This window comes from Patella vulgata, chromosome 4, assembly GCF_932274485.2.
Source record: "Patella vulgata chromosome 4, xgPatVulg1.2, whole genome shotgun sequence".
NCBI lineage: Eukaryota > Metazoa > Mollusca > Gastropoda > Patellidae > Patella > Patella vulgata.
In genome coordinates, this window is record NC_065882.2 from 68045742 (window position 1) to 68060908 (window position 15167).

The 15167-nt window shown below is 37.4% G+C and overlaps 1 protein-coding gene across 1 annotated transcript; it reads right to left on the reverse strand.

Annotated features, from left to right (window-relative positions):
- Positions 1-2823: 2823 nt before the first annotated feature.
- LOC126817988 (uncharacterized) lies at positions 2824-7232 on the reverse strand. The gene is made up of 3 exons (XM_050545165.2): positions 7132-7232; positions 4891-4968; positions 2824-4532 (listed from the first exon to the last, which is right to left on the reverse strand). The coding sequence occupies exon 3, from the start codon at positions 4464-4466 to the stop codon at positions 3174-3176; it is 1293 nt and encodes a 430-aa protein (XP_050401122.2). The 5' UTR covers positions 4467-4532; positions 4891-4968; positions 7132-7232; the 3' UTR covers positions 2824-3173.
- Positions 7233-15167: the final 7935 nt, after the last annotated feature.

Here is a 15167-nt window from a genome sequence, read left to right on the forward strand (position 1 = left end):
AGTCCTCGACTTCGGTTATGCTGGGGAAGAAAGACTTCAGAAAAACGACTTAATATTTTGAGCTGAAATTTTGAGACAAGGTAAATGCATCATTTCATTCCTCTTTATTTTGGCGCTTAAATTTCATACGTACATGAACTTTTATTTCTGAGACTCTGTTAAAATCGGGATGGTCCCTTTAAGTAATTGTCAGAAATCATATGAAGTTGTTTGACTTCTATTTCTGCCCAATACTAACGATGCCCCCCCCCCCCCCTAAAGCAATGTGTGAACAACAATATATTACGTACCGTACAAAATAATGTATTGCTACCTGTTACCGGCAAAGTGGTAAAGCGATTCCGGGTGATAAAGGGCCCGTGATAAGACTGCCTCTCCACCCATTTTCATTCACTCGTTTAACTTCTTACACATACAAAGACTCCAGTGGGTAAGCCAGTTACCGACCACGACCTCTGTCTCAGTTGATAACCCTTACTGATTGTTTCTCATCTCAGTGACGTTTCTGTTAAGCGTTCATACTATCGACTTTCGTTCCAACAAAAGCTAGCCACGTCCCACAGTGTCCATTTTATTTAATGTGATTTTCAGTACAGTTCATATTTATTATTTGTTAACATATCTAACTTTAAAGTAAAATTGTTCCGATCACAGGGGGTAACATATAACACTAGAGTGATTCATGACCCCGCCCCACAAAAAAATCCCAAAAGCAGACAATATTTGGGATTTATTTTAACATTATTTCATACGACCTACCATAAAAACTCCATTCATCACGTTTGAATTTAGAGGATATAACAATTTGTGCATTTTTTAAAAAAATGTTCAAAATCTGACCGGGTTCCATGACCAAGGCAATTAACTCTTTTAGTGACAAATCGAGTTAATCGCCTTGGTCACATAAAAATTTTAACGGTTGTTGTTGTAAAGAATACTTTTGTATGTCGCTCGGATTTCATCGATAATTTACTAGCTACTGAATGCACTCTATTGGACGATTGAATTTAAAATATAAGCATGCGCATAGCTTAGGGTTTTTTTAATAAGAGGCCAAGTAAATAAAGATTTTTATAATACTATACACGTTCAGGTGAATATGAAAAGATCAAGAAGCCTGATAAAATAAAACTTTTACATTTTATTGTTAGTCTCCTAGATAGATACATATATTGTGCAGCATAATGTATGCTGTATAATGTACAAGGAAAATATTCTTGAATTATTAATAATACAATAACAATCGGATTTTGCAGTCATTTGATGGTGATTTGAAAGTTAAGTTGGTGTACATTAACACCAAATCCATTAACGTTCGCTCAGGTTGCAGGTTCATAGACGTACGGGCTCGATCGGTATGTTTTGATGGATTACCCGTAAATAAATCCCGCCCCGCAGGCCCCAGACATGGCGACGGGATTTATCAATCAATTTGAAAATTAGAAGCCCCAAACGCGTTTATTCCTGTAATTGAAAGTGTCCTAATATAGCCATATTTTTATGGTTTTACAACTGAAATCCCACTCGATGCAGGCCTGAATCCGAATAACAAATCAGACTGTATACATGCATTTTCTAACCGCCAAGAAAGGGTCAACGAACATTTCTACGCATGAAGCAGTAGCAACCATACCAAGAAATTTTTTTCTAGAGTTACCTTCTCATTTAGGAAAGAACGTTCCTTGCTCGCTATGATTTATTGAGACTTTCTGAATCTTGATGTACCTGTGAAATCAGCGCCGTACTTTCCCTAAGTGACCATAATTCCAAAGGTCATTTCCCATGTCTCATCCCGACAATTCGGTAACCTTTTTCTCTCAATCTCTTTTTGTAAATTTATAAAGTTGATATTTCGTTACTGTTTGAACATCCTTTATGACAAAATTACGTATATTACATTAGGAAAAAGAATTTTAAGTCACTCATGGGATTTTTTTTTTTTTTTATAAAATGGATGCTCCGCTGTCAAAAGAATTACATGATTATATAATCCTCAGACATCTATCAAGATGACTGAACACGCTTTCAAGAAATTTGTTATGAGGCATCGCAGAACAGCTTGATAGACTGTTACTCAGGATACTTGTTAAATTCAATGCTGTATTGTAAATCGTCGTTGGACGCCACTTTGTTGGCTCAGTCTCGGGTCAATACAGCGCCAAACAATAACTAAATAAATGCAATTTCAAAAATGGTGAAAATAATTTACACGAAAACAAAAAGAATAAGTATGTGGAAAATGAAGACTACGAATACCAGATTTGTTTCGGTTATTTTCCAGTTTCAAATTCTTTCTGGTCATTATGCTAGTCCAACCCTTAAAGTGAATTTGGATATCAAGCTCGTGCATTCCAAATGTTATTTAGCTCTCAATGGCCGTACATAAATGAAACATGTGGATACAGTCTTTTCCGACAACTCCAGTTTCATTTTCTAACTATCAAACATTTAGAAAATTCATACATTTTTAATCTGTTTAAAGTGAGTTATTGCACTATATTAGTGTTTCATTTACGCCTATCAAGACAAATTATCCGTCGGTATTAGCAAAGACCCAGGTGGGTATAACACCCTGCTTTACTGCACCAACTATGGGCTAATGGTGACAGTCGGACGCCATACAGTGTGCAATGCGGGAACTTTTGCCCGGACAGCGGCGCTACGGCCTATTCTTATATCGAATTCACAGTGTGAAGGGTTCTTTTAAGTCCACGTTAATATGTACATGGTCTCTCGGATTTTGGTCTCATCCCAAGGATTATAAGTTTTCCTTTTCCAGGCTACTAAGCAAAACACATATGAAGTCCGAGATAAGTATGGTAGTGCATTTTTACTTTTATTTGGAGTATCTTTCTAATATACATATTAAATGATAGTTCATTAATAATAACATGAGATGGCATTTTGGGACTAACATGTGATGTATTGTATTTCACTTGCGCACATGGCTCTTTAATAATAAGGGAAACAAAGAGTGGAGAAGACCCTATGGTATGAGGCATCGTATTGTCAGACACACGCGATGGTCGAACTCGTGACTGAAATAAATGAGAGACCTTTGGATCTACTAAGCACGCGCTACGTCACGCGGCCACAACCACCGGTAGCTGACAACCATCGATAATAAAAACACTGGACATATGATAGTTATAATATGGAATGGGAATATACACTTATTTCTTAAAACGGTTGTTGATAAGACGTGTAATGTTTATGGATATTTCTCTTATAATACCTTGGATATCAGTATATTTCGATTTCTTTTTGTTATTTGGGGTTTTAGTTTCGACAACTTCATAAATGTTTTCGGTAATGTCAGTGTGGATACTTGTCTGTTCACAATATTCATCCAAGTTGTCTTCAGATTCTAATTCATCGAGCCAATCTTCATCATCATTCTCATAAATATGTAACGAATGGCTACTTTTACGCAATATCGAAATCCTTTCAATGGCCGAACTTCCGGTTTGGCGAGATTCTCGTTTGTGTTTCTCCACAATCTCATATATATCTCTTGAATCCAGATAATGGAATTGACCCAATTCTCTGTATAAATCTAACAAGTCATCCTCTTCCGTTCTTTCAATGGCAGTTAAATAAGTATCATCGTTTGACAAAACTGAACAGCCACATTTAAAATGGTCCAAATCCGGGAACCAACACGATATAAAAGGAAGCAACACAATCTTGGATCGGTAAATCCAATAAGAGATTAGACTGTTTTTATGTTCGATGGAATACTGTTGAAATACATAAATGGGAAGACAAATTAACACCAGTGTTATATTTTGAATGGTTAGAACAACTAATTGTTGCTTCAGTTTATAAAATTGTCCACTTTTATCAATGACGATTAATGTGAATGGATTAGCTAAGAGACAGATAGTACATAGAATGAGGTTTAAAATAAGTAAAACACAAAATGAATAACAAAATAAGATAAGTTTGGGGGTTAGTATTGAAGATGGTGGGGATGATACCCAACATGAATTAAAGCTAAAAATCTGTATCGACATGCTTAAAATATACAGAGATAATATACCCTGTCCTGTAACCAAAACGCCCCCTAAAAGAATAAACACATTTCTAAACTGGCTTGATTTACTTCTACCGTGCCGTCGTCTTGGCTTTTCCTCTCCGAACAAAACACAATGGCATAACTTTCCAAGAAATAAAATGTTGATGAAAATCAAGTTGGAAAATGTCAGGTATTCCTCAAGCTGGAAGGTTATCTCAAAGATCATACAAGTTACATCTAAGCGAATGCCATACATTATTAGTATCATTTGTGACACTCCGGAAATCAACTGCCAGACAAAAGTAATCGCTAACAGCCGATTCCTTCCCATAAACTTGTAATTGTACCTTGATTTATAAAGACTTTGCAAAAGAACATAATTTGATATCAGTGCCAGTGTAAGATAAATAACAGGAAGCGCGTCAGCACGATAAATTACAGGATGCATATTTCTATTGAATTGGCATAACTAATGACTGTTACTGATACCAATTAGCATTCCTCTTAAGGATACCTGTGGATGATAAATGAAATTAACATCAATTAGCATCAAGAATGTGGTTGAGTAATAAATGACTACTTATCTGCTCATAATTTCATTCGAATATTTACAAATCAACATCGAATAAGGTCTTTTCTATGTATGACACAACTATTCGTCTAAACCAGAGGTTCTCAACCTTTTTAGCCAACGGCACACCTTGGAACGAATGAAAAAATCGCGGCACACCTGGCTAAATATACATGAAAAATGTTTGAATTTTGTAAAATAAAAACATGACAAGCCATAGATGGCATACAATCGTAGACACAGACTAGTCATAGACACATAGAATGACTCAAATTAAAGAAAAATACAGCTATGAACTTACCAGTTGACACCAGTGAATACTTAATTGGGATCAGGTAGTTTTTTGCATTTTCTTAGAGTACCGTTCAGGCTCACTGGTCTAAAATAATAAGGGATAAAGGCATACTGAAAAATGCTCTAGTTTAAAATTTCGTCCTTGTATTGGAGGGGGGGGGGTGTCTCACATCTTTTATATCACACCAAGGTATCCTTAACTGATTTGGTTAAGCAGACATCGGCCCCCATGTACGGCATTCTGAATATAAGGTTGGTCTTATGAAGGGTAAATCAGAACATTAAAGACGAAATAAATACAGTATATAATTCAGTGTCTATTTACCACTTATAGACCGTAATTATCAACCGATTTCAATGAAACTTACAGAATATGATATGATGAAATATATCTCGGAGCAGGCTACTTCCGATCAGCGGATTTTGAGATATCAGGTTACCCCACATTACAGGTGGCACGGCTACAGACCGCAATTATCAACTGATTGCCATGGAACGTACAGATTACCAAAGTGGGCACAATTTTGGTCACTTCCTGTCAGCGATTTCGGAGGTATAAGGTGTGTTGTAACCATATATCTTCGTACCTTGCGGATCTAAAGTGGCCAAAAGTGTGCCTACTTCGAGATATAATGAATGTTGTTAGATTAATTAAAATCGGTTAATAATTGCGGTCTGTAGCCGTACCACATCAAATGTGTGGTAACCTGATATCTCCGGAAGTGGCCTAAATGTTATCATATGTGTAAGTTTCATCTAAATAGCGGTGTGCATTTTTTTTAAAAGATGAAATAGTAGGCATGCGGAAATATTAAATATAGCATATGAAATAACCGAAACTCGTTATTACTCATAAAGGAAGTACGGTGCAGTGTATCCTCATACAAAAGGCAACAATTCGATGTTATAACTAATGAATCATCGCTTGTACGTGACAAGGAGTAGGGATTCTCCGAGTCCTTCGGTTTATTGAAATAAAATTAAACCATATGTTAGTTCCGAAATGACCTAGTTTGTGTCGAGTGGACGTTAAACCCCATTTCTCTCTAATGTATTAGTATAGTAATTGCAGGAGAACGTATTTATAATTTATATAGGAATTAATAAAATGAGGTTAACGTCCTACTTTTCTACTCCAACCAGGACACTGAAGACAGGCATAGTGTGCTATGCGAGACATTTGGGCAAGGCAGCGATTGAATTACAACTGTCAATGGCTCTTTTAGACGCCCTTCCTTGCCAACCCTCTCGAACTGCACCACTGACATGGGGAAACTCTCTTACTTACTGGGTCACCGCGGTTGTCAATCTATACTAAGCAGCAAAAGAAACGCCAGGTTGGTATGTTACTCTGAATAGACGCATGGAGAACTGTTCTGTTCACAGATGAGAGTCGGTATTGCGTATCAACTGCAGATGGTAGAACCAGAATATGGCGTCGACGTGGCCAGCTTTATACTGACCAATGTGTCATGGAACGAGACTCATGGAGAGGTCCAAGCATAATGGTTTGGGGTGGAATCGGCCCGAACCAGAGAGTAGGTCCTGTGGTGTTCCAAAATCTTGGTCCAGGGAGAGGAGGCGGCATCACAACAGTGCGCTACATCGGTCAAGCTCTCAGACCCCACGTCATACCACATTTCGCACGTCATCGAAACAACTTTTTCCAGCATGACCACGCCCGTGCCCACTCCGCCAGAGTTACTCGGGACTTTCTACAGCACTGGTCAGCTTTTAGTCCGGACTTAAACCCGATTGAGCATCTTTGGGATGAAATTTAGAAAAGACTTAATAACGTCGTACCGAGACCAAACACAGCCGATGGATTGCGCCAGGCTTTTTTTCTGAGAGTGTGGTTCCAGGTGCCAATGGCGTTCATCAATCGTCTGGTCCACTCCATGTACAGACGCTGCGCTGCTGTTATTGACACTCGCGGTGGACACACCAGATACTGATGTATAGACTGTGTACAGACTCTAAACCTTCTCTTAATGTCTTGGAATTGTGATGAATTAATCACTAATGTGTCAACATACTGTTATGATTAAAGTGCCTCTCTGATTTTGAAATCTTATTGACGTTTTTGGGGGGGTTTTTTTGCTGTTTAGTATATATATTAGAAAGAGAATAACATACTTTTAACGCGTGTACAACGAACGTTTAAACATTGCCTTTCCTGCACTACTGACATGGGTGAAACCCCTTACTTAATTAGCAAAAACATATCAAGAACAACAACATAACCTACCTTGTCCACGACACACTTCGCTGTAGTTAAATAAACCGATGTTTAATAAACATACAAAGCTATCACTAACTCATTTATGCTGTCTATCACGGCCAGTTTACTGTCACGTGGATGAGAATTAAAAACGGAAGATATTACTCATACGAAATATTTTTGATATAATACAACGAGTCTGGGTCACCTATTGACACTATTATCATGCCGATACATATGCATCTTTTTATCGCAATGTATCGATATTACAATGGCATTCAGGATATCGTCAGTTATTCATACAAATAATATTGGTGTATTTATATCGATATACTGAAATATTTCTAAAATGTAGACATCAATATAACGTTTGGAGAGAAATGAAATGAAATGGCGTTAAACGTCCTACTTTTCTGCACTGACTGGGGTAATTAAGAAAGAAGTTTGAAGAGACATGTGGTAGTTTTGTTGTACATGATCATTGTTGGAGAAAGATGTTTTCAATTACTAATCCAGGTTAAGCCGAGGGCCACTTCTTCTTCTCCGCAATACATAATTTCCCCGAAAATGATGTCGTGATTTCTTTGTGTAATTTTCGGATTAATAGAACTAGTTACAATATTAGCAGTCGGTTTTCGAAGATTAGACTAAGCGTAGGGATTGTTTGAATAAATGACATACAGTGGGGGGTCAACGTCCTACTTTCGTACAGCCACCCAGAGTCAGGTCTAAATATTAAGGTCACCTGCAGATTTCCTCAAGGTCGCGAGATGTAAATAGGGTTAGGAAAAGTGATTGTTGACGAGATTGTGCGTTATATTTAAGAATTTGGGGGAGAGGTTAAGTCTCCACATAAGCACTGATCTGGGATGATGAAAATTTGGTTCGTGATATTTCCAAGATTTATTAAAAAATGCATGCAATACATTAGACTTATATACAAAATAGGTTAAACATTGAAGGAGCTGATGGTCTTCCTTCGGTGTCGCTTGTGGTATTCTTGTATATTTGTTTCTGAAGAAAAAAGAATAAATTTGAGGCTCTCGGGTGAAAGCCGCATTAGTGTGTTTCCTACTAAGGATTTGATTTTCTAAAAATGAGTTTTTCCCACTATCCCGGGGTTAGGGCTAGGGCTTCTTATAACTAGTTGATTTTATTTACTAAGGGTGAGGGCTACAGGGTTTGATATATTGTTTGCTTTGGGTTAGGTTGAGGACTGGTGTTTTTTAGTCTAATTTAGTATGCACTAGGATGTCGTTCAGATTTTTATTTTTAGAATAAAGTTTCTGTGTGAAGATTTTCGGGTGATTTTCTTGAAGATCAGTGTAGTGTTTACTGATGATTCTGGATGCACTTGCTACTGTTGCGCTAAATGGGAATACAAAAGGGGCTATTGCGCTAGCAGTATGAATATTCAAATATTCAAACCTAAGGGGGGGGGGGGGCTGTTTTTCTCTTGTTAGCCTAAACGTTTTAATTTGTTCTGTAGTTTCAATGCCGCTCAAAGTCTTTACTATTGGCGTGACAATGAGATGAGAAATGTCATGATTTGGTAGGCTGAAGTGAATTGAGACCGGTTTGTCTTTTTGGGTGACTATGTCTGACCGGTGACCATTAGTGCATTTTGGGTCCCCCCTACATATTGTTTGTCGCATTGTCTACATGGAATTAGATAAATTATGTTTGTACTACTACCTGAAAATTGATCTAATATTGGGAATTGTGTGTCAGATGTTTTGTTACGAAAATGGTCGGATATGTTTATCATTTTGCATGTTTGACATCTTGGGTGGCCACAAGTTTTGGTTTTAACTGCTGACTGAATATGAATATGATTTGTTTCTTTATTTTTTATACGTCGGAGACAGCGTTTGGAGTATCCCCTTTCTCTTAGTTTGCTAAATACCAGCATACATGCTGACTCAAAGTCGGTCTTCTGAGTGCATATCCTATAAAAACGGAGAATCTGAGTTTTTTATGATGCCAGAGAACGTATGTTTTGGGTGAAAGGGGCTTTTAACAATAATTGATGTGTGTCGGTTTTTTTGAAAAATACTTTAGTTTCTTTAAAGATGGGTTGGTCTAATTTAGTGTAATGTTTAGGATTATACACAACACGAGCCTTATATTATGTTTTTGTGTTTTTTGAGGGTGTTTAATGCCGTTTTTGTGATTGCGGTTAAGGGATACTGTTTTAAGGATGGCTGGTGATAATGACTTTTTAGTTGGTTTTCATGTGGATTTTTCTGTGAATAATGTTTACCTCTGCCGGATTTGTTCCTAAAACAATAAGTCAACTCCAATTAGTAAGCCAGCACCTCATCCACTAAACCACTGTGTCTCCCGGATCGTCAAAAGTTGCAGGAAACCGCGCTAAAACGATGTCCTTTTGTAGGCCCGACGGATATGATGTCTGGTCAATAGGAGACCCATATATATTTCTATATGATACTGATATGAAATAACAATTTATACTGGCCATTTTCAAGCAAGGTCAAATATGTCATTTCGTGATGCTTTCAAGAAACATATAAACCAAGAGGACCGCAAATAAGCACATTACAAAATCCTATTGGTTTCTGGATATAATATAATTACTTTAGTTAAACATACATTATGCAAGAGCTAAATCTGTCTATTGCAGGTCTTTCTTTAGGCCTGAAATGTTATCTAAATTATTAATTAGACATTAATTAACCTATCCAGACCATAATCAACTCTAGATGGCAACGCTAGCCTGCGACCTTTAGTGGATTATGAGCCGATTTACAGCATAACTTTCCTTCACGATTTAACGATTAAATGGATAATCGAGACTATGCTGTTTATCGTACTGACTTTAGTAATGATGACCAAGGCTAGGCGGAAATTTCAATCGCTTAGTTCTCGGTTCATAATGGATCAATTTGAATGAAATTTTCAGCAAATTGCCTTTACATTATCTAGTTTTTAATTATTATAGTGAGAACTGCCAACTCGTTATCGAATCTCCCATAATGTATCTTTAATACACAGCATATATTTAATAATTTTATAGGTGGTTAATAGTCGACTATCTTAACTTTAACTTTTTTATTTGCATTATACGTCCATATTGAGGACACCATATACACATCAATGTCTATGCATACAAATATAGATTATTTAACATACATCAATGTATATGCATACAAAATACAGTATTTAACATCGAATAATACAGGGATAAAATGATTAATACGTGAAGAAATAATGATAATAAAATTAATATATTATATTGTAGAAGATGCCAGATTTGGTATGGTATACATGTTCTACAAAAATGATCAATAAAGTATGACATAAGAAAATGAAAGTGAACATATCAAAATAAACTAGACATTAAAGATACATTCCCACGAACGTATTTATAGGGTATTTATTTTCTGACAGACGGCAGAAAAAGAAGTTGGGCAGGGTATAATCCAATAATTTACTTAGGCTTCCATAAGTCACGCGACAAACAAGGCTTTTTAAAATTATGTTTACGGCTTGGGGTATTTCCTTGCGTTTAAAATGTTTTGAAAGGGATTTGAAGCAAACTCTCATTAAGTTTGAATATGTCTTAGATCAAGTATTTCAGAAAATAAATTAAATAAATTAACCTAATAATTATCTATGTGAAGATGGACAGGTGGGTGACGGCAATATACGATCACATTAAAATGTGGGCATATATAAAACGGATGAAAAATATTACGATTGTAAGATCAGCTGCATACAACCCTGGCCTGGAAGCATTAGTCGAATGGGACATTTCAAGGAGATCATTCATAATATTGGTTATGTAATTAACGATTCGTTACAGGGGCGGATCCAGAGGGGGGTTATGGATGGGTGGGGGTGTAGGGTTTTTCTCTTTAAAAAACTCAGTGTTTATGTATATACGTGAAAAGGACGATAGAGACATGTATTTCCCCAAAATTTTTCAGTCTCAGCCCCCCACCCCCTGCAATAATTTCTGGATTCGTCCCTGAGTTATGATAATTCGGTGTTTTGGGGGGTGTGAAACATACACAGCTACCCTTCTGATATCAAGACACCTCATATAACAGCAATAATATCTAGTGGGCGAGTGTGGGATGGATCGTGCGCAGATGATGGTAAATCCAAAATATACTATCGTATTATTCTTAATTTCAATAGGATTCTTCTATATGACTCTATGTACACATGATGACTAGGTAATGATATATTTGATGGAAAGTAATACTCTTCTTCGACTGGTCAACATTGTTCACATTCTTTATTTAGAAGACCGTCCAAGATTAAAATATGATGAGTGGGTAACGATAAATGTGATGGAAAAAGTATACTCATTTTTGTACAGTGAGGGATGTTAAAATTGTTTAATATAAAGAATTTTCAATGTTCAATTGTGACGAGTGGGTTATGATTTGTTTTGAAGAGTGGGTAATGTTAAAATGCTTTATAATACTGAATTGGTTTTGATGAACAGAAATTGCGATGTTTATTTATTATTCTTTATAACTTATGTTGAAATCCAGCACTATTATAATGATTTGTCATTTTGTATTTATGAACTGGGCTCCAAGCTCTATTCATCTAGTTCTGGTTGGGTCAGAAACTGAGCACCAAGTGTATCCATCTTATAGTTCTTTGGAGCAACGTTCTTCGAAAAGAGTCTTAAAGCCCCGATCGACATGAAACTCGGCATGCTTTCGTTAGATAATTTCACATCCATTAACCGCGACTGAGGCCACAATTCTAAGATGGCGGCGATGGCGCCATGCTCGGTTCCTGGTCCATATTAGATAACTTAACAATCAACAACCCGTTAGGAAACTTAACAATGCGCCAGGGTAATCCTTTCATATCCATGTATTATTAATGTCTGGTACTAGTTATTGAAGGCACTGGTGATAACACTAATAGGTCCTTTCGGAGTATATCTACAACGATCTGCACCAATACTGCGTTTAAGAAAGATTAAACCGTGGATTAATTCTGAAGATCACTTTAATCATCTATGTCTCTATCACTTTCTTCTATGACATTAAGTTCGGGTCTATCAGGTTTATTTTCATCACTAAAGAAATACGAGACTTGCTCAAAGTCTGGATTTAAATCGGGAACTAACATTTCTATAATTTGTTTAAATGTTGGTCTCTGTCTGTCTCTATAACACCAGCATTGTAACATTAAGTCGTATCTGAATATACACAAAAGTAAACATACTTATAAAAAGTAATTTATGAAAAGAAGAATGAATGTGTCAACTCAACAGGGGCAAATCCAGAGGGGGGGTGGGGGATGGGAACCCCTCCCCCCCTGCTCAGCTACATAATTTTTTTTTGTAAATTAACAATTTTTATGAGAAAAGTTTCTGGGCCGTGTACTTTATCCTTTATCGTCAGATGTGGGACAGGATGGGCACTCAAAGCACGAGATAATGATATAGACATTATGTGATATCACAATTAATGCTTTGCATCCATAAAATTGAATCACAATGTCATTGTATTAATTCATAATAAAAATTGACGTCAAACGAGGTGTTGAAATTCTCTGTTTAAAAAGCTCAATGTGTATGTATATACGCCAAAATGACGATAGAGACCATGCGGGAGGGGGGGGGGGGGGAATACATTGTCTCAGGAACCTGCAAAAATTCCTGGATCCGCCCCTGACTCAAATTAAATTGACAAGTTGATTTCTTTTTAGACACTGTCTATTTCAGATAATTCAACCTGAGCCAATGTTAAGATTTTACAGATTTTTTTAAAAGGCGTTTAGTCTAAAAATTGATATGAAACGAAACAATCGTCCTGTGCTGTATCATGCGCCATGGCTTGGATTGGGCTATTAATTTCTTAATAATTTTTCTGCTTGTGAAAAAAAATGTCTACATTTGCCAATTCGTGGAGCCAAGCAACTTCATTTTACACACATTTGCACAAACAAACAAAAACAACCCTTTCTAAATGTGTTATTCAAGTGGTAAGTAAAAAAGTCTAAATCAACATATATAGCAAATATGGTCCGATTCCTTTTTGATATTTTAGAAGAAGAGAAACAAACTATTGGTCCAAAAAACTAAACAACCACCAAACATTATACTTAACAAATTTGAAGTACTTCCAAAGTACCATACTTCACAAATTTGAACAAGTACTTCCCATGCACTGTACTTAATAAATTTGGTTTAAAACAAATGAAATGAAATGAAATGGGGTTTAATGTCCTACTGTTTTGCTCCGAACTGGGCTAATGAAGACGGGCATACGCCATACAGTGTGCTATGAGGGAAATTTTGCCCTGACAGCGGCACTGCGGCCTACTCTTATATCCAATTCCAGCTGCCAAGGGATCTTTTACGTGCACGCCAATGTGTACACGGGACCTCGGTTTTTCGTCCCATCCGAACGACTGGACAGCTTTCCTTGTCAGCCCCTCCGTCCTGCATCACTGACAAGGGAGAACCACGCCGGAAAATCTGGATGAACTTTCTCGGCCAATGCAGGGATCGAACACCCGACCTTCAGGCTAGCGAGCCAGCGTCTTACCCACTTAGCCACGTGATCCCCGGTTTAAAACAACATTTATGGAATATATTAAGTGGCTTAGAAGAAAGACGGGAAAAACTTTTAAATTGGCCTCGCCAAGGTGCCGTGTGACTAAATTTTATCAAATCTAAATCAGTAGCAAGCAAAATTCCAAAGTTAGGGAACAACACTGAACAAGAATCTTGTTTGTAAGAAGATAACGTGAGACCGATCAACAGAACCTTTTCTTACCGAAATGTGCATGATTTGAGAGAGAGAGAGAGAGAGAGAGAGAGAGAGAGAGAGATGGGGTTTAACGTCCACTCGACACAAACTAGGTCATTTCGGGACTAACATATGGTTTAATTTTATTTCAATAATTCGCTTGCGCGTATAAGGGTCTTTAGCAGTGGAAAGAAACCGGAGGACCTGGAGAAAACCCACTAAGCTAGACAGGCGACCCTACTCCTTGTCACGTACAACCGGGGATTCGAAACCACGCCAGTTGACTCAATGACAGGCCTTATGATACAGCACGCACGTGCTAACCATTCGGCCATCCAACCCCCCTGCATGATTTGAATCAGAACCTATGTGCGAAGACGTCTAAATAAACACTATCCATGCAATATATACCTACACAAATCGAAATCGAAAATGTAAAAACTTAACGAACGGAGAACATAGGGTGCTTCTAGCCTACTCGACATTTGGCCAAAAGGTTCTGGAAATTTTGCTGCCAAATATAAATTTAAAAATGACAAACTTACAATTGATCCGGACACCCGTCAGGTTTTCCCAATAATTTTCCATCGGATACATATTTTAATACCTCCTCATTTGATAATCCCTGATATGGCTGGGCCGCTAGTGTTGTTATTTCCCATAAAACAATACCATAAGACCTTGAAATATAAAATGTCTGGCTTTTAGATTCACTCGATTTTGGAATAAAGCTGCATACATCATACTGATTTTCAGTTCCCGATTTGTCAGTGACATGTCTTCGTGCACAGAAATTCCCAGTCGCTATCATGGTTACGATGCCTTATCTCAAAGCTGAAATCTTAATACAGGGATTGGGGTGCACCCAGAAGAGGAGCATGGGTTACAAGTTGTTTTTAAGTGTTTACACATACATAAGTAAAATCAAACAATCTCATCCGTTCTGGTGGTTTGTCGGCGTTGGATTGTCTATTGGTAGCGCACATTCAACCAATAAGCGAAGTCGGGTTGCATCATTTACCCTACACCAATTACCCCCAATTAACCCCTGGTGTACCTAAAGCAAAGTTTAGCTTTAAATACTGAATGCATATGGGCATTTAGGACCCATCGTCTAGCTACAAGCAGGGCTTTGTGTCTTGAACCAGGAAGGGTATGCTTAACGTGTGTGTTTAACGTCCAGTCGACACAAACTTACAACCGGGAAATCGAAACCACGCCAGTTGACTCTATGCCCCCCTCAACCCCTTATCTCAGGAGTATACATGCATAACAAACGCCTTATGTTTTAATGCATGGAATTAACAAGCAGAC